Below are 20,376 nucleotides of genomic sequence, written 5' to 3'. Positions count from 1 at the left end.
GAAATAACCCTGCAGTTAATTAATTTTTTTAAACCAATTAATTGGTTTGTTTGTTTTTTTAAAAATTGATGCTCTAGTTTGGATAACTTTAAAATCAAAGTCTTCTTTAAATTTGACAAGTGGGAGAGGGAAATATACACCTGGGAAGGAGCTAGTTCATAATATGTAGGATCAAACTACTGGCATTTATTGCCAAGAGCTAGCGAAAGGAGGGTCCCAAATTTTCCCCCACTTCCTGACTAGTAGGTGTGACCTGTCCCAGTTTTATAAACATTCCCACATATCTCAAAGTTAACTTGATTTTACCACATATGGAAGAAATAAAAAATATTGACAATCTAGGTCAGCTTCCTTTTTCTTAAAAAAAGATTGCAGAAGTCATTTTACAGAGGATAAGAGGTGCTCTCAAAATGGCCAAGTAGATAAAGATAGTCCACTCTGTTACCTTCAGCAAGAAGCTTCTTTTCAAAATATTTGCATGCATGCACACACACACACATATTTACTTTTTCACATTCAACTGAGGCTCTGTTACACTCAGATGAGTGTAAGTTCTCATAGCTGTGAATCATCCAGCTGGAAGTTAAGCAGTGGGAATCCAGGGAAAAGTTGGCAGAAAACTGCAAATCTTCCACTGACTCCAGCAGAACCTAGTCACCACAAACTTTCCCTCAAAGGCTTTCCAGGAAGCAGTTCAATGTAGATAAAGGATGAAACGGTTGTTACGGATTGGTCTCTTGGTGCCCTGATCTTCTCAATTGCTTGAGCATGATCCTGAGCAAGTCATAACTTCTCTGGGTCTCAGTTTGCTCATCTGTAAAAAGGATATAATAATACCAGGAGATTTGTGAGGCTAAATTAGACAGGCTTAGATGAAAATAGTCTAATTATTATTATTATAGGAAATCCTGTCTTTGGCTAGAAAAGACCAACAATTGCCTGTTACTCTCGCTGGCTGTTCTCATTTTACACTAATAGAAGAGGTTGGAGCAGAAAATATACTTTCACTAACAAACTCATGGGGGAAAAGATCTCCAATCTTTCATACAGTCCAAAGGTAGCCAGACACATAATTCTCTTAAATTAAAGGCCAGCTAGGCACTGCAAATATATGGCAGAACTGTACGGAAACCCCGAAACAAACAAGGCTAACATAGTTCTGCATGAGTTAGAACCTTGCAACTGTATCCCCAAATATCTAAGTTGGTATGGGCAAAACAGAAACTGTTGCTGCAAATTAAAGAAACAAATTAATGCACCCAATGTCAGACACTCCAAGCCTTCCTCTCTGGATTAGACCATACAACCACCATTATTTCAACTTTGCTACAGTGATTAAAGGATCTAGATTTTGGGCAGGTCTAACTGCTACGTCATCGCACCTGCGCTGCTATAATGTATCTAGTGAAGACACTATGCTGGGGTCAGCAACCTCTGGCACGCAGCTCACCGGGGTAAGCACCCTGGCAGGCCAGGCCAGTTTGTTTACCTGCCGCGTCCGCAGGTTCGGCCGATCGCAGCTCCCACTGGCCACGGTTTCCTGTCCCAGGCCAATAGGAGCTGCGGGAAGCAGCACGGGCGATGGATGTGCTGGCCGCAGCTTCCTGCCACCCCCATTGGCCTGGGATGGTGAACCACAGCCAGTGGGAGCTGTGATCGGCTGAACCTGCCAAGACGGCAGGCATACAAACTGGCCCAGCCCGCCAGGGCATGCCAGATGTTGCTAACTCCTGCTCTATGCCGACAGGAGAGTGCTCGCCTGTCAGCATAAATACTCCACCTCCGTGAGAGGTGGAAGCTATGTCAGTGGAAGAGCATCTCCTGCCGACACAGCACCAGCATGGATAGCGCTTAGGTTGCTGTAACTTGAGTGATGACTCAAGGCTGGAGCAGTGGAAGCATCTTGAAAGTGGGAGGGCCACAGGCACCTGAACCATGGCCCTGTCCCACCCCCCCAGCCCCAAAATCTGCCCTCACACCTTCCTTTCTCCCTGAGCCCCTGCCCTCACACCGCCTCTTTCCCCAAAGCCCCTCCCCCACGTCACCTCTTCCCCCGGGGCCCCACCCTGTTTGCTTCTCTCTGCTCCCTCTCTGTTGCTCGCCCTTATGGCTGGGAAAAAGTGGGAAGGGCATGGCCTCCTGGCCCACTCTGTTCTGGCACCCTGGCTCAGAGTCAGGAAGTGTCTTTTTCCCACCCCTGAGCAAGATAAGTTAGATCAACTTAAGCAGTAGTGTAGACCTGCCCTTTATGAGATCAACTTCCTTATCTTGAAGGCGTGTTAGACACTAGCAGCAGAGTTTGTGTCAAAGTTCAGGGTCCAGTAAAAATTCCAGTGGGAAGGTGCGTCTTTGTCACAAAAACCTTTCTTTGCACTCTCTCACATGCTGTCACTTCCACCCAGAATTTCTTGCCCTATCCTAAAATAACACTTTTTTTTAAAGTCTCAAAATGCTTTACAACAGCAGTATTATTATCTCTATTTTAAAGATGGAGAAATTGAGACACAGAGGTTAAGTAACATGCCTAGAGTCACAGAGGCAGAGCCAGAAATATAACCCAAGCCTCCTGATGAACAGTCCAGTGCTCTTACACCAAAATGACCACAAGGTAATCATTCAAATCTATCCTTAAAGCACACTTCTTCTGCAAAGCTCATCAGTGCAAATCCACTGAAGTAATATGGGACAAATACTCCTATTGAAATCAATGACAAGATTCCCACTGACTTTGGTGAACACAAGATGGAGCCCAATATGCACAGCATTACCAAAAATTTGAAATAAAAATAAAATGAAGGCTTCTGATTACTGGGTGATCCCACATACTACTAATGGGAGGATGTGATATTTAAGCAGAATGGGAACCAGTTTAAGGGAAAAGTTTCAGCTATCTGAAGTTAAATAATTTTTGGTTAATGCTGATATAGGATGGTTTTGAACTAGTGATTTAGAGCTGATTACCAATACCTTCGTCCCTCTAAAATATCTTATATTTAGGACAGTTTCTAAGGTGTCAGGAGGACTATCTGAGGTGCTATAAGAAACAGTATGTAATAAATGGGGGGTTAGGAAGGACCATTATTTTGCAACCAATTTCTGCAGATAAATTCATCTCATTGTTTTGTATCTTGGGGATAACATAAAAAATGTTTCTTTGTGCAAAACAAAATCAAGATGGCTAAAAACACCTCACACATGGGTGAACATGGCCAGTGCATGCTCAGATCTGTTTCTCACAGACAGCTATTTGCATAATACTTTGCGTTGCCACATAAGGATACACATGTTGTGGGTTTTAATTTTAATAAGTTCATGAAATCCTCTGTGCCCACCACCGGTTGTGAAAAACTCTCTCACAAAGGTATGTTATTTTCTTCAGTCTGTCTGGCTTTTAAACTGCACAGCAGGCTACGTTTGACTTTTACACAGCATAGCTAGCAAGATTGCTTCATAGGTTATTCTGCGTAGTAAAATATTGGGAGTGGAAAGAAAAAGAACAGTGGCACCAAGAACCTTTAAGGGACACATTAAATCTAGCCAAGCAGCCTGGGACATGGAGATGCTTGATTCCTCATTGGCAACCTCTCACTTTGCAACAAGAAGGCAAGTCTTGCTCCTCTGCAACAGAGAATGCAGCCACAAAGGAAAGCAAGCAACTGATCTGATATGACAATTTCAGCGGAGCTAGGATCCTGCGCATGCCAGCCACAGTGCATTTGCTAAGGCTTTGGAATGTCCAGTGCACCTAGTAAAATTTATTTTAATCCTCTTGCCCAATCTAGATTCCCTAGATTCACCTCAGATGCCACAGCACTAAAGCTAGACATTCTCCAGGAGACTGATAACGAACACATCAGGGGGTGATGTCTGCCTCTTCTGTCAACAAGGCACTTAGCAATATTAGTGCTGAGGGGTAGAGTGGGAAGTAAGTTGTGCCAGAAGTGCTGGGGCACATTACTTCCTCTTCCTCCCCCACAGAGCAAGGGGAAGCAGGAACAAGATTGCAACCTGCTATCCTTTATTCAGGCTGGATTGTAAAGTCAGACTTCCTCCCCATACACACATAAATAAGTATTCTTAGTCCCAAAGATATTAGCCTCATTTCCATTGGGGGAATATGCACAGGCCAAACACACAGGGCCAGATTCTTAGCAGCTCTAAATCAGTGTAGCTCTGTAGAAGTCAAGCGATTTACTTGATTTATTTCAGCTGTAAATCTAGCCCAGTGATCTTTCATTGACACAGCACTTCCCTCCAAGAGAACATGACTAATCTGTAACTTTGAGTGAAAGAAACACAGAAAAAGATTTCACACAAGACTATTTTTGTCAAAAAAAAAAAAATCTCCTTTGTACAGAGTGACATTTAAGTCATTGATACTCTCTATAATGAAATGCTCATCCAGTCAAGTTGGCAGAGGTGAGTTTTAAGTTTAAAATAGAATGTTAAATACCATAGTGGAGTTGAGGACTGAAAATGGAGATTGGCTAACCTCTGGGTATCATCATTTGCTATTATCTGTAAGGCCCAGGTCTCTAGGCTTTAACAGATCACCTCTTCTGGAACCAGGGAAGCATCTCCATCCAAAATTCTTTGTCCAGCAACAACCACTTGCATTGGGCTGGAAATGAAGTGCAGTTTTAGAAACTCCACCATCCCATTCAAGACAGACTGGCTCTTATACAGAAATGACCACAATTGCAACTCTCTCCAAGAGGAAACAGGATTTCAACCATACAAGCACTATCATGCCCCGATACTCAGGAATTATCTACACGAGAGATTCTTCAAGTTATACCAGTAGAAATAAACAGTTTTAATTATATCCATATATCCCCCCTGCATGGATGCACTTATTTCAGAACAAAAGTGGCTTTTTTATTAACCTTAATTTAAACCACTTCCAAAATGATAAACTAAATCAGAAAAAGGCCCTCATGCGTTGTTATCATAGAATATCAGAAGGGACCTCAGGAGGTTATCTAGCTCAATCCTCTGCTCAAAGCAGGACCAATCCTCACACAGATTTTTACCTCAATTTCCTTTAAGGACTCAACTCGCAACCCTGGGTTTAGCAAGTCAATGCTCAAACCACTGAGCTATCTCTCCCCCCATGAATGTCTATACATGGAATTATACTGGTATTCACAAACAAAAAACTTCATTTAACATTAATTAAATTTGCTCTCATCAATGAGCAAAGCTATGAAAAGTTAGGAAATACGAAGTGTAGGATTAAAAACGATTACAGTAGAAACTCAGAGTTACAAACATTAGAGTTACAGCTGACCAGTCTACCACACACCTCATTTGGAACCAGAGTATACTATCAGGCAGCAGCAGAGACAACAACACAACAACAAAAAAGCAAATACAGTACAGTACTGTGTTAAACATAAACTACTAAAAAAACCAGGGAAATCAGCATTTTTCTTATCCATGGTAAAGTTTCAAAAAGCTATATTAAGTCTATGTTCTGTTGTAAACTTTTGAAAGAACAGACATAACATTTTGTTCAGAGTTAGAAACATTTCATAGTTATGAGCAGCCTCCATTCCCAAGGTGTTTGTAACTCTGAGGTTCTACTGTAAAAGGTTACAAAGTCAAGAACTCTCAAGACAGGAAAAGCCAAAATGAACGCTGCCCATGCAACCAAATGCATACTCACGAGGGGACCAAATTATGATACAGCCTTTAACAACATGCAGACATGAAGCAGCAGGGGTTCCACAGACAACAGATTCCTTCACTACACAACCGATTCGTCCCCAGAGCAGATCCATCTTGTAACATGAAAGAATCGGGGGCCGAATTAAGGCAGTATGGGAACATTAATTCTAATACCAATTTGAAAATGCTTGACTTCGCAACCTTTTAATCCTTAGCTTTGTATTTTCTAATATATTATGGTTTCATTTATGGATGAGAGCAAACTTAACTAATGTTAAATGATGTTTTTTGTTTGCAAATTTTCTTCATTTTTAACAGTAAGAAATCTTTTTCTGTATGTGCTATTTAAATAATAAGATCACTTACATATTTGTTGTCTTCAGTGTATATTTTATTACCAGGGTCATCTTTCAGAAGCTCCAGGTTTCACCATACTGTGCCATGTTGCCTGATATATTGAAAATTATTAAACTATATTCAAACCCCCCTTTTTTAATGCAACTTCAGTTTTGTTGCAACTTCTACATGACTTTTTTTTTTAAACTGTGTAATAGAAAACTGAGTAAGGACTCATTTTCTTGACCATTAAAATGTTCCAGATGTGGTTTTTACAATGTAAACATAATTTATAGCTGAACATTTTCTCTGTTTTATATTTACATATAGTCACAGGTATTTTCATTTTTTTATTTTAAACTATGATAAGCTTGGTATCTCTATGTTATAGCTCTGAAGTTATAATTCTCTTGGATGGACTTTTTGAGTTCCACTGATATTTAACCACTTTGCTAGATAAACTTTAGATTCATAAACTACCTCTACTGCCTCAGCAAAATGGAAGTCTGGATTCATATTTGTGAAAAAAGGGCAAAAACAAGCTTTAGTTTAAAAAACAGGTTTTCTTCATCTTAAGCAGAAACACTGTCAACCAGTCAAAGTTACAATAACTTTAGTTTCAAGCAGATCAGCTGTGATTTGTCATTAACATGAGCTACAGCAGGTCTTAAAGAAAAGGTCCTGCAAAATAGTATTTTACAATGGAATCTTTTGCATATATATGACTAGAGACACTTCATAGTCTCAAAATTCCATTGTTAAAAAGGGTAATTACATAACTGTGAAGTAGAATTGCATAAATACTTACACTTACAAGGAGAGAAGTAACATGGCCCTAAGGATAAATCATAGGACTAAGAATCAAGACACATGGATTATATTCCCAGCTCTGCTACTGACTCACTGTGTATCCATAAACAAGTCACCAGGCTTCCCTGTGCCTTGGTTTTCCCAATTTAAGTGTAAAATGGAGATAATGTTGCTCATCTACCTTTGCAAATTGCTTTGGCACATTTTTATGAATGAAAAGAGCTATATAAATAACAAAGATTATTATTACACAAACCACCAAAGCTACATTAAAAGAAGGTTGCAAAGTCAATCACTCAAAAGTTAGGAAATGCCCCCTTCTGTGTATGCATCATGATACAGTCTCTAATTGCATGATCGCATACTGTTTGTCTCAGACTTTCATCCGCCCACTCGCAGGCTCCCAGCACACTCACCTGTTTTGCTTCCTGGCTCCCAGTTCCAGTCTCTTTACCCAGTCAATCCCAATCGACCCTACCCTCCCAGTTCTAGTTTCCCTCTTCCCTACCCACTATCAGCCTCCAGTACAAATTTCTGCCCCACCTCCAGGCTCGTCTCAATACATTTTCCCTGCCACCTTCCCTTCGCACAGGTGTAGCACTTGTCCCCTCTGCATCTGAATCAAGCAGTTTTCCCCTCCATGCTACCTGGGCCCAGTAGGGAAGGCATTAAGAGCATAGGACATGTAGGCTCCCTGATGTCAGTTCAGGTATCCAGACCCAGGATGGCCCACTGCAGCCCAGAACTGCAATTGGAAGTAAAGTCCTGCTCAGCCTGTGCTGGAGCATGCTCACTGAGGACAGAATCTTTGGGGAATTTAGCTGCTAAAGGCTAAATCATGTCTGCTGAGCATGTGCAAACTGCCATTTTCCAAAGGCCTTGGCCTAACTTAAGTAGATTTGCACAGCGATGGCAAAAGGCACATCCCGGACACAAGGGCCACCTCTGTTAAATGTCAAGTCCCTGCTCCAAAGCATGGGGGCATTAGAGCTTTTCAAATAAAAGGTCACCAGGATTTAACGAGGGTAAAACAACATATCTAGCTTCACTCTTATGTCTGAAATTTAAAAATAATAAATAGTAATAAATAATAATAATAATAACAACAACTCAACCTGAGGCAGACATACACCATGGAACATTTCACCCCAAATGGTTAAAGTTTGACAAAGTTATAAGCAACTAAAAACAGGGTCTTGTAATGGGGGGTATCAAAGTAACCTTAATAAGTAGCACTACCAGCCCCGCCCACAATACAGTTTCTTTCATCCAAGAATCTCAGAGCAGTTTGCAAATATTTACTGATTAAGCTTCAGAAAGCATCTCTACCACTACAATACACCATTTTTTACCGCCATAACATTACTGTCATACTAGTACAACTAAAATAAAAGAATGGTGAATGAGGCTTCAAAATCTTAGATGTTAAAAAAGTGTTTCCTTACCTGTTTTATTCATAATAGCTTTAAAAAAAAACACAACACTGTGGAAGTTTAAAATTTATATTTTACAATTTATACATTTTTTTACAACTATATTCCTGACACCTAAATTGGACAATGAAACTGAACTTGTCGTTTTTATTGTTTACAGTCACTCTCACTTTCTGACTCTCTACCGTTATCAGAATACTGTTAGTGTTAAAATATCCAACTTTACAAGGAAAATATGTTTTCAATTTTATTTTTCAATTATATATCATTAAACCTCACATTCTGGACCTAAAATATTTAACAGCATCCCTTTCATCTTCAATTTCTTTATTGAAAGAATAAGGACGAGTCATGTGAAAGCAAGTTTGCCACTACCACAGATAGGAAAGGAGAAATTCTTCCATATATAGGGACAGGAAGAAAATGAAAAAAAAACTAGATAAAATATACATTTTAAAGTATCAACATACCATACTTATTTCTGGAAACGTGGATCAGAATTCATCATTTTAATGTCTTGAACAGGACTGACATTTATATATCATTTTCATTTTAAATGCAACTTTACAAAAAGAATGTAAAATTTTGTCAGTAAATGTATACTGGTAAGATTATTGTCTAATTCGTGTCTCTCTCTCTCACACCATTACAGTCCTTTTAACTATTTAAATTTCTTTTCTACAAAGTACAATATTATAATGAAAATACGCAGACAAAAACAGTATAGTGATAAAACAAATGTTCCTTGAAGTATGGGATCAGCCTCAGATATTAAACCAGAATTTATGCTACATAGAAACAGCAGCTAACTCAATACCTTTTAGGCCACAAATTGTGGTTTTCACTTTTACAGAAACTTGCACCACATTGACTAAGTATTTGCTCCTGATATTCTGCAATCAGAGATCTCCTATGATAATACACACACACACTTATATATATACACATACCATAAGGCTATGGGAAAGGACCAGGGAAAAATTACCCAAACCCATATATTACAGATTATGTCCCTAATTCTGCAAATTTAGATCCACCAGTTTAGAGCCCCACTGAGGTCAACTGGACTAACCAGATAGATTCCGTTGCAAAATCCAAGCATAAGGGACTTCCTGGGCATAACGAGAAAGTAATTAGCAGTTGTCCATAATGCCTAGCTACTACAGTACTTCGAATTTACTTCTACATTAGGAGCAACAGCAATACGAAGGAAAGTATTAGTCCGCTACTTAGTGGTAAAAGAGAGCTAAAATAGGACATCAAGAAGGCTGGAGTTCAATGCCTATTTTGTTTCAGTCTGCACTAAAATGGTTAATGGGGACCAGAGACTTAATATAATTAACATTGACAAAGAGTAAGGAATGCAAACTAAAATAGGGAAAGAACAGGTTAAAGTCTACTTAGATAAGTTAAATGTATTCATATTGGCAGGGGCTTATGAAATTCATACTCAGATACTTAAAGCACTGATGCAATCTTAGAACCATTAGCAATTATCTCCCAGAACTCATGGAAGACGAGTGAAGTCCAAGAGGACTGGAGAAGGGAAAACACAGAACCTATCTTTCAAAAGAGATAGAAGGAGGACTCGTGGCATTATAAACCAGGCAGCCTAATTTAGATACCTGGAAAGATACTGGAACAAATTATTAAACCAACAATTTGTAATCACCTAAAGGACAACAGGGTTACAAGGAGTAGCCAGCATGGCATTGTCAAGAATAAATTGTACCAAACCAACCAAATTTCCATCTTTGAGAGGGTTACTGGCCTAGTGGATGAGAGGAAGCAGTAGACATGATATAGCTTGATTTTAATAAGGCTTTTGACACAATACCACATGACATTCTCATAAAAAAACTAGGGAAATATGTTTCAGATGAAATTACTATTAAATGGGTGCATAACTGGTTGAAAGACCGAACTCAAAGAGTAGTTATCAATAGTTTGCTATCAAACTGGGAGGATGTATTTAGTGAGTCCCGCAGGGATTAGAGTCTTGGATTTGGTTTTCATTAATTACTTGGATAATAGTGTAGAGAACATGCTTATAAAATCCATGGATGACACTGAGCAGAGAGGGGTTGCTATTACTTTGGAGAACAAAATTAGAATTCAAAACAACCTTGACAAATTAAGAGAATTGGTCTGAAATCAGTAAGATGAAATTCAATAAAGACAAGTACAAAGTATTTCACTTTGGAAAGAAAAATCAAATGCACAGCTACAAAATGGGAATAACTGGCTAATTGGTAGTACTGCTGAAAAAGATCTGGAGGTTATAGAGGATCCCAAATTGAATAAAAGTCAACAATGTGATGTGGTTGTGTAACCCACACCTTCTGGGTGTGGTGTTCTGACCCATATAGTGGCACCAAGACCACTTAAAGAGAGAGTGTTAAATGCCTCTACTCTACAACTGTAGCTAACAGGCAGTTGGCTTTTAGTTCACGTGGTAGAGGCTCATGCACTAAGGTCAAGATGTCCCCAGTTTGATCCCGCCTGCCGATGATCAGGGTCTGTTGGCGTTACGAGTGGGGGCTCATCGCGGATTTCAATTGGCAAGTCTCTGAAGCTCAGGACACGCTTCCTCAGCTAGGGGAAAGTATGTAACCCACACACCTCTTGGGTATGGTGTTCTGTCCCATCTAGCAGCACCACCACCACTTAGAGAGAGAGAGAGAGAGGTGTATTAGCAGGATTGTCCTATCTATGTAAGACTAGGAAGGAACTGTCCTGCTGTACTTAGTACTGATGAGGCCTCCACTGGAGTACTGTGTCCAATTCTGAGCACCACACGTTAGGAAAATTTTAAACAAATTTGAGAGTCCAGAGACAAGCAACAAAAATGACAGAAGGCTTAGAAAGATTTAAAAAACTGGGCATGTTTAATCTTGAGAAAAGAAGACCCTTACAATGAGAGGGGACCTAATAACAGCCTTCAAATATGTTAAAGGCTGTTATAAATTGGATTAATTATTCTCCATGTCCACTGAAAGTAGGAGAAGTAGTAATGGGCTTAATCTGCAGCATGAGAAATGTAGGTTAGATATTAAGAAAAAACTTTCTAATTATAAGGGTAGTTAAGTTCTGGAATAGGTTTCCAAAGGAGCTTGATAAGAATGGGTTACACAAACACCTGTCAGGGATAGTCTAGATATACTTAGCCCTGCCTCAACACAAGGGTTGGACTTAACTTCTCAAGGCCCCTTCCAGTTCTATATTTCTATGATTCTTTTGTCCTTTTCTTTCAGATCCCAATGTAGTTTTTGTTGGATAGCTCCATTTTTGGTGTTATTTTTGTTATCTGGTTTTATTTTTTTAATTCATTGTGAGTTGAGTTGATTTTGAAGACTAAGAGATCCATGTATACAGAAATATTTTTTTTTTTTTGAACACAGAGCCTATGGCAACAAAGCTTTTGTACCAAGGAAACACACCTCTGCATATCTAGTAAAATGTAAGGTAGAGTTGCATTTCAGACCTCTGTACCCTTACAATGAGATTGCAATTAATGGAGATCCCAGTTTGCCATTGATACTCAGAATATTTTTCCCCTCTTATAATGAAATGGCTCAGAATTGAAAATATCCTAAGATGCCGACTCTTAGTATAAACTATTAATCTACAAACATTTATTTTTAAAAACATTAATGAGTTACAAGTAAAGAAAAACAACAACAAAGTTTGCAAATCGGCTTTCCCAACCCAGCCTCCCCAGTTCATCCAAACTGAACACACTGGGGGAAAAAAAGGCTCTAAGTCCAAAACCTTGTGTTAAGTTGCTTCCCAGTATGTTTTAAATTTGGTTGTGTGTGTGTGTTTTTAGTAAGCACTTACAGCCTGATCCTACTACTTTTAATTATGCAAGTTAGCCCCTACTCATGTATAAATAAGGTGGCAAGATCAGGATTTGAACCTTTAGCCTTTGACAAAAGGCTTCTAGGAAGAAAAGCCTAAGAGTAGCAACAAGTTAGGCAGCTAGCTCTGCTGAAGGCTAACTAGTAGAAGATATTTGGTCTACATTACAGTAAACCAACAGAGCTCGCAGAATGCAATGTTTAAAGTTTAATTATACTCTTGGGTGAAAAGATGCAAACTGTCAAATGCTGATCTAAATGACCCTTTTTCAATTACATTTATCAGTAATAAATTCTAAGTTCTGGCATGCCTTGCCAATACTCACAGAAACCTTCAATCTTATCAGCTGTCTTGCTCCAGGCCACCTGCCTGGTTTCCATTATGACTTGGATGGTCCTCCTTTCTGGAGTAAACTTCTTGAGACTGAACACTGTCATAACTGTTCCCAGCTCCAGAGTCCTTTTAATCTGGCTCTTCTCATACTCTGGCAGCAGTCCATAGTCTGTGCTCTTTCTGGACATTTTTTTAAATCAAATTTCATCAAACTGATATGTTCCTGATGTGCTGAAAAAGGAGAGGAGAGAAGTGAGCAAAATTTAATATTTAATAACTTTACTTTGTTTTATTTCCTCCGATTTACCAAAAAAAAAAAAGGTGGGGGGAATCAGTGTTGAAAAAAGTTCAGCATGAATCACTGCACTTTAGGTGCAAGCATACAGTCTCACAGCTATCTGGTTAACCTTGACAACAACAATCCTACTAGTCTGTGAGGTTTTCAAAGAGAAATGTGTTCCGTTGTGGGAGGGATCAGTGACCCAGTGCAGCAGGACTCAGAACAATCAGCTGGGTGGAGCAGCCTTAGCTGCTTAGCATTCAATGAAATATGATCTCAGATTCTAAACAACAAAACAACAACTCCACTGTTTCATCAACAATGCAACAATAATGACTATTTACCGTTCCACGGTAACATAAGGCAAGCTAAAGTCATTCTGGCTCAAATTTATAACAGTATGTGAACAAATGCTCTCCCCATCCCTTTGGCGTATGCAGGAAAGCTGGGATTGCAAGCATGCAAAGGTAGCGCAAATGCACCTGACCCTTAATTTGCATGCACACACAGTTATGAATGCGGTCTGTCTCTTTTAAATATTATCTGCAGCATTATGCAGGAGGCTCAAAATTATATTTTATACAGTGGATGATTTGATTCTCCCCAGAAACAACAGAGAAGACATGGGAGAGAAAACAGTATAAGAGGAGACATAAGGGATACACTCACTGTAAGCATAGCTGTGACAAAGAGGAGAAAGCATCTGAAACTAAAGGGAGAGATACATGTGTACCTGAGAGAAGACTGTGCCTATCTTATAACAAAGAAAACAGCTAAAAAGAATCAAGAAACCATAGGTGTGAGGGATTATTTTGTTCAAACTCTAAGTCTAGGTCTACATTAGAAACTTTGGCTGGTATAGGAATGTCAGTTAGAAGTGTGATTTGTTTGCAACATTTCCAGCAAAAGCCCTAGTATAATGCAGTTTATACTGGCTCAGAAATGCTTGTCAGTATATCTTATTTTGCTTACCAAACCAGTATAAACTATACCAGCAAAAGAACTTCTTTAACAGTATAAAGTGTGTCAACAACAGGAGCACTTGCCAGTATAGCTATACCAGTATATCTAGACTGGCAACATTTTTCTAGTGTAGATATTGATCCAAATTGTATTGCAGGGGTCGGCAACCTTTGGCATGCAGCTCGCCAGGGTAAGCACCCTGGTGGGCCGGGCAGATTTGTTTACCTGCCGCATCCGCACGTTCAGCCAATCACGCCTCCCACTGGCCGCAGGTCGCTGCCCCAGGCCAATGTTGGCAGCAGAAAGCAGTGTGGGCCAAGGAATGTTCTGGTCACTGCTTCCCACCACCCCCATTTGCCTGGGACGGTGAACTGCAGCCAGTGGGAGCCGCGGTCGGCCAATCCTGCGGACGTGACAACTAAACAAAGTGGCCCGGCCCGCCAGGGAGCCGCATGTCAAAGGTTGCCAACCCATGTTGTATTGTAACCACTGGAACCCGTTTCTGTGTTGTCAGTAAACTTTTCCATAAAAAGTGTGCCCTGGGTCCTTTTACACCACATAATAGTGCCTACAGGGTCTTTCTTTTACTAAGGTGCACCTCATTGACACCAAAAGGTGAAAAATAAGCTTTGAATCCTTCAGCGAATAATTCTCTTTTGTGAGGCAATCCAGAAATATCACTAGAGAGGCCAACGAAGTCTGGATCTGGTGAATTCAAATATTAAATCACAGGCAAATGTCCAGAATTTGGCCTCCTTTGGGTAGTCTCAGCAGATGTTAAATGACGTACCTTCCACCCCATGGCCCAGCTTGCCAACAACCATCAGAACGTTTTTTTTCATTTTTTTTAATTATGGTTTTACAAGGAGTGTGGGACCACTGACTCTTAACTCTTAGCAATTCTTTTTAATAGAGACACATATAGAGAAGGTAGCAGCTCTATTCCAAATATGAAACCACTACTCACTTTCTCTCCCTATAAGAAGTCTTCCCATTTTAGAATACCACCATATTTATATTCTATATCAGCTTTTTTCAAGTGTTCTGTTTGCAAACTAAACACTTCTAGGGCATATCGACACTGCAATTAGACACCCGCAGCTGGCCCATGCCAGCCGACTTGTAGTCACAGGGCTTGGGCTGATGTGCTGTTTTAACTGTGGTTTAGATATTCCATCTTGGGCTGCAGCCTGAGGGCTGGGACCCTCCCACCTGCAGATATCTACAATTAATCTGCAATTAAACAGTCCCACAGACTGAGCCCCATGAGCCCGAGTGAGCTGGTACAGGCCAGCCACGAGTTTTTAATTGAAGTGTAGACATACCCTTTCAGCCTGAAAGCCAGGATAATATGATTTCCCTTCCTATCAGGTTTCAGAATAGCAGCTGTGTTAGTCTGTATCTGCAAAAAGAACAGGAATACTTGTGGCACCTCAGAGACTAATAAATGTATTTGAGCATAAGCTTTCATGGGCTACAGCCCACTTCATCAGATGCATGCAATGGAAAATATAGTAGGAAGATATATATATACACAGAGAACATGAAACAATGGGTGTTGCCATACACACTAACGAGAGTGACCAGTTAAGGTGAGCTATTACCAGCATGAGAGAAAAAAAAAAAAAACTTTTTTGTAGTGGAAATCAGAATGATCCATCTGCAGTAGTTGACAAGAAGGTGTGAGGAATACTTTAGGGGGAATAAACATGGGGAAATAGTTTTACTTTGTGTAATGACCCATCCAGTCCCAGCCTTTATTCAAGCCTAATTTAATGGTGTCCATTTTGCAAATTAATTTCAATTCAGCAGTCTCTCACTGGAGTCTGTTTTTGAAGTTTTCTGGTTGTAATATTGCAACTTTTAGGTCTGTAATCGAGTGACCAGGGAGACTGACATGTTCTCTGACTGGTTTTTGAATGTAGTAATTCTTGAGGTCACCTTAACTGATAACTCTCGTTAGAGAGTGTGTATGGTAACACTCATTGATTCATGTTCTCTGTGTATATTTATAAACACACCTTCCTATCAGAAATCTCTAGAAACCCTTTACATCCTGGATCCTGGGTATTAAGAGCACAGTGGCTTAGGTATCAGTAAAGGAGAATAAGGCTCTTCAACACTTTTAAAGTATGCCTAAAATCTTACCATTCTTTAAATAATTTATCCCTAACTCTGAGTCTGGGCTTCTCCCAAGGTGCAAATGCAGCTTATAAACTGCTTGGGGAAAAGCCTGGATTATTTCTAACTGGGGTGAAAAGGGAAAAAAAATATTCTTACTCTTGCTCTGTCCTATAAAAAAAGTATTAAATTGACACTCAAGGGGGCCTTTGATGTCTGGGTAGAAAGTTGGCAGGGAAGAACCCAAATTAGTGTTTCTGTCTCTCTGCCACTACACTAAGAGCAGCTGAGAGGGCGGTAGGAAGGATGGTGACTGAAACTTGGGAAAATGCAAGAAAAGGCTGCATCCTGGATCAGATCCTCAGTTGGTGTAAACTGTCAAGGCTCCATTGAAGTTAGTAGAGTGATGACAATTTAAACCAGCTGAGAAGCTGACCCCATGGCTCAGAAGAGGACAAGACAGACCTCAGGGTAAAATACAAACAAATTGCAATATTGTATTTAATGTCAGTCTTTGCACTTTTAAAGCTTTACGACCATACAGTACTTACATCTCCAGGTGGTCACCTCATCTCTTATTTATGTGACAAGTGGCATGATGGCTGTCATGTACAGAAACAAGAGAGGAGACTGCTGAGACACAGTGCTTAATTTGTAATAAAACAGGTGCAGGGCCTCGAGCAATTAGGTTCCAGGGCTCAAGCAATTTTTTACATTCATAACCGATGCAGCAAGCCGAGAAGTGCCGGGGCTATGAACTGCCAAGCCTAGAGGTGCTGGGGCTCAGCCCTGGCACAAATTAAATACTGCAGAGAGACACAAGAGGCTCAATGCACATGCTGCAACTCCCATAAATATCAAGAGGCTTCCATGTCTCAGTCTCCTGCACATCATTGCAGCCATTAACTAATTACAGTCGCGGGTACACCTCACCCTGGTGCAGAATCCTGCATACAATGGACACTGTGGAGCCTACTCTTTCATCCACAAGCAAAGGAGGAAGTGGTTTTATTTTCTCACAAAAAGCAGTGGCTGTCACCACAGCTTTCTTGACATCCCTCTCAACCAGGGCCAGGAGTAGGACTTAAAGCCCCTGAGAGCAGCTTCAACCATCAGCTCCAGAATCTCTTCTGGTTCTCTTCCTCTTTCCTCAATTCACTACCCTTCACCGTGAGCAGTTTCAGTTTCCATTTGGATAACCACTCTGACTCTGCTGCTTCTCGCTTCCCTTCTGTAACCCCCCTTAACCTAACTTCCCCCCCATCACTGTCTCCTAACCTGATCCTTACTAAACACTGTTCTCTTCAGATCTCCCTCCTCCTCTCTCTCACCAACACTTACTTTCTTTTCACCATCTCATCATCCACTCTCCCAACCTTCTCAAAGTTCTCTGCTACAGTCACCCTTCTCTTTCAAATCCCTTCTTAAATAATAATACTTCACTGAATCCTTCCTACTGTACACTGATGAAGAAAATGATCTCTTACCTGCCCTGTTATCCCATTTGATATTAGTTCTAAGCTCTCTGGAGCAGGTACCATGCCTTAGACCATGTTTTGCAAAGCACTACAGAGGTTTGTGGTGTTCTGTACCCATTTATTCATATTAAATTCTTCTGTTAACTGTAATGGGAGTTATATATACCAATCCCCAGGGAATGATTACAGATTACCTATCAGAATATTGTGTGGGTAGGATTTAGCTGAAAGTGCAATTGACCCTTTTGTCTCTATAGGACTAATCACATAATTCATTCATGAAATAATAATGGATTCATATCTAGTGATCTACCCATAATCCCTTCTGTTACAGTGCCTTCCAATATCAAGAGATAATGTTAATGCGTGAGGGGGGGGAAAAATCAAAGGAAATCCTTGATCTAACTTTTAAACATGCTATACTGTTCTTGCTCTTGCCTTCCTTCCTCCCCCATCACATCACCCAAAATTAAGAACTGCATTCAATCAGGCCATAACTCAGATCTGTAGCACTGAGCCTTTAAAAAATAATTTTTAGGAGTTAATTTTTTTAATGCTCCACTAAATTATGCACAGTCAAGTGCCTGACTATCAAGAAAATGAGATTAATTTAGTAATCTAACAGGACAAACAGCAGCTGTAAAGCAAAACCTGACAAATTAAAGAATTACATGTATTTCATTTGAGGAATGCTTTGGGACAGTCTCTTAACACAGGAAGTTGCCTAGTAAGAATGGCCTTTTGTACACTTTTCAATGCATATGGTACTTTGGTTTTAATAAATTGCTGCTCCTACATTTTCTGAGAATTATAAAAGATTATTTTCCCCCCCTAAAGATGTAAGCATCTTCAGTGATTATTTTATCATTTATTCTACATCTTAAGATACATATGAGTGGTCAGGTTTGTACTGTACTCTGAAATCATCCTAAATTTAATTACATTTACTTCATGGACCAGACAAGATATGTTGGATGGACTACACACCTTAACATGACCAATGAAGGATTGCTCCCTACAGAATAAAACTTTCCACTACTTTTACTCCATATCATTCATCTTTCAGAGTGATCTACACGTTTACTTTAAAGTACTTTAAATGAAGTAAAGTTCATTTAAAGTAACATCACAATGAGTTTCTCAACTATTAAATTTATTAGACCCCTAAAGGAAGTGAAGAAAGCACATGAGATTAGACTGGGCAAAGCACAAAGTGTGTGATGTTTGTAACAATCATGCGCTGACAAGTATACATATACTATTTGACCTATCAGACATTTTTTTATCTATTCATCAAAGTATTTATTTATTATCACAGTATCTGAGCATGCCACAGTCAGTAGACTTTAGCCTCACAGTATCTCTGTGAGGAACAGAAATGTTATCCCTCTTTTACAGCTAGTGAACTGGAGCAGAGGGGAAAATAAAAGATCAGTGCAAAAGAAGTCTGTGACTGACCTGGGAATTGAACACAGGAACCGTTCTAAACACAAGTCTAATCCCCAATCCACCAGATTATCCCTTCCTACTCCCACAGTGTGATGTGGGCAGACAACTGAGTTGATGGGGGGGTCTTGCACACATCATACTGCAGGACTGGGAATGCTGAATGTACTGTATAACCTCACTAATTTGCACTAAAGGCTAGAAAAACATTGCAAATAACTAAGAACAACTAGAATGCAAACATAAGATATACTACCGTTATTTATTCGGGCAACGGTATTGAGTTACCCTTTGTTATAATGCTTCATAATTTGTTAAGACAACTTCTTGGTATACCAAGAGCTCTCCACACCTACCTGCTAACAGATCTTTGCTGGGGGAAGCAAAAGAACTGCACTAAATGCAAATTATAACAGGTGCAGGTTACTGCAATGCTGCAGCATTTATTATGATAATTATTTCTTGTAGTTGCTCCCATGATATGCCAGGTGCTTTCCAGGCATCCTAGGTGGGACAGGAAGGCCAGTGTGGCAGTAGCATCTGGAGATCTTTGACCTCAGGCAGGTCACTCATTATGTGTTTGCCCTAAATCTCCCTTTGTAAAAGGAGTTAGTAATACCTCCATTCCCCCTTGGTAAAAGGAGTTAGTAATACCTCCATTCTTTGTCTTAGCTATTTAGATCGCAAGCACTCCTTGGGTTTGTACAGCGCCTAGCACAGCTGTGCAGGGATCTCCGCAGAGGTTACCCTCAGGGTAGCTGACAGCTTCAGGCCGGCCAGAGGGGAAGGGAGAAGCAGCCCCAAAGGGCCTTTCTATACAAGTGCCCCGCTGCAGCCCCACTAACAACCCTGCAAGACCAAGACCAAACCCCCAGACCTTCGCTCCCGCTCCCCGGCTTGTCCGCTGCCCTCCCTGACCCCGAGCGCAGGGAGCTCCGGCTGCACCCGCCCCGCCTCGCTCGGGCCGCGCCTGCAGCTGTCAAAGGCTCCCGGCGCTGCAGCGTTTCCTTCCTTCTTTTTGCAGACCGGCCCCGGCCCCGGCCGCTGCAGAGCCCAGCGCCGGCGAGAGCCCCCGGCCGGGGGGCAGGTGCCGCCCGGGCGCTGGGCCGAGCCCTGGGGGGCGCTGAGCCAACGGCCGGGGGGAGCGCGCCCTCCTCCAGCCCCTCGCCCCCAGCCCCGGCGGCGACACTCGCCCGCCTCCTGCCTCACCTGGGCGCGGGGAGCTGCAGCCCCGCGAGCCTCCCGGCCGGTGCCCTACGCTGGAGGCGGCGGCGGAGCCAAGGGTGCCGGTGCCGGTGCCTCCCCCGCTGGCGCTGCCAGGCCGGTCGGTGGCCGGGACTCTCCGAGACTCCCCGCTTCTGCTTCTGTGGTAGCAACTGGGGGGGGTCATGTGACCTGCCCCGGCCACCTACTGGCGGTGCGGGGAGAGGAGCCTCGGCCCCGGGGGAGGCTGAGGCGGGACAGGCGCCTCTCTCCCCTCCCCCCGCCCCTGCCCCTCAGGGCGGGACCCCCGGGGTGGAGCCGGTTCCCCTCAGGGGCGGGGGAGGCTGGGTGCGAGTTCATGTCCCTCCTCTGGCCTCCAGAAACCAGGGTTTGGAAATCCGGGGCGGGGGCTTAATACGAAGCGCCCGGTCCTGTCCCGCCT

The 20,376-nt window shown here is 41.5% G+C and overlaps 1 protein-coding gene across 1 annotated transcript in view; it reads right to left on the bottom strand.

The window, feature by feature from the left end:
* The window catches only part of PLCG2 (phospholipase C gamma 2), a 93,181-nt gene extending 73,156 nt beyond the window's left edge, over nucleotides 1-20,025 (bottom strand). Inside the window, exons 1-2 of the mRNA XM_030581310.1 lie at nucleotides 19,941-20,025; nucleotides 12,436-12,674 (exon numbers count right to left, since the gene is read on the bottom strand). Coding sequence (XP_030437170.1) covers nucleotides 12,436-12,631 — 196 coding nt within the window. The 5' untranslated portion in view covers nucleotides 12,632-12,674; nucleotides 19,941-20,025. The remainder of the gene's footprint in view (nucleotides 1-12,435; nucleotides 12,675-19,940) is intronic.
* Between the last annotated feature and the right edge of the window lie 351 nt (nucleotides 20,026-20,376).

Source organism: Gopherus evgoodei, chromosome 12 (genome assembly GCF_007399415.2).
Source record: "Gopherus evgoodei ecotype Sinaloan lineage chromosome 12, rGopEvg1_v1.p, whole genome shotgun sequence".
Lineage (NCBI taxonomy): Eukaryota > Metazoa > Chordata > Testudines > Testudinidae > Gopherus > Gopherus evgoodei.
This window is presented reverse-complemented; position numbering and strand designations above follow the sequence as displayed.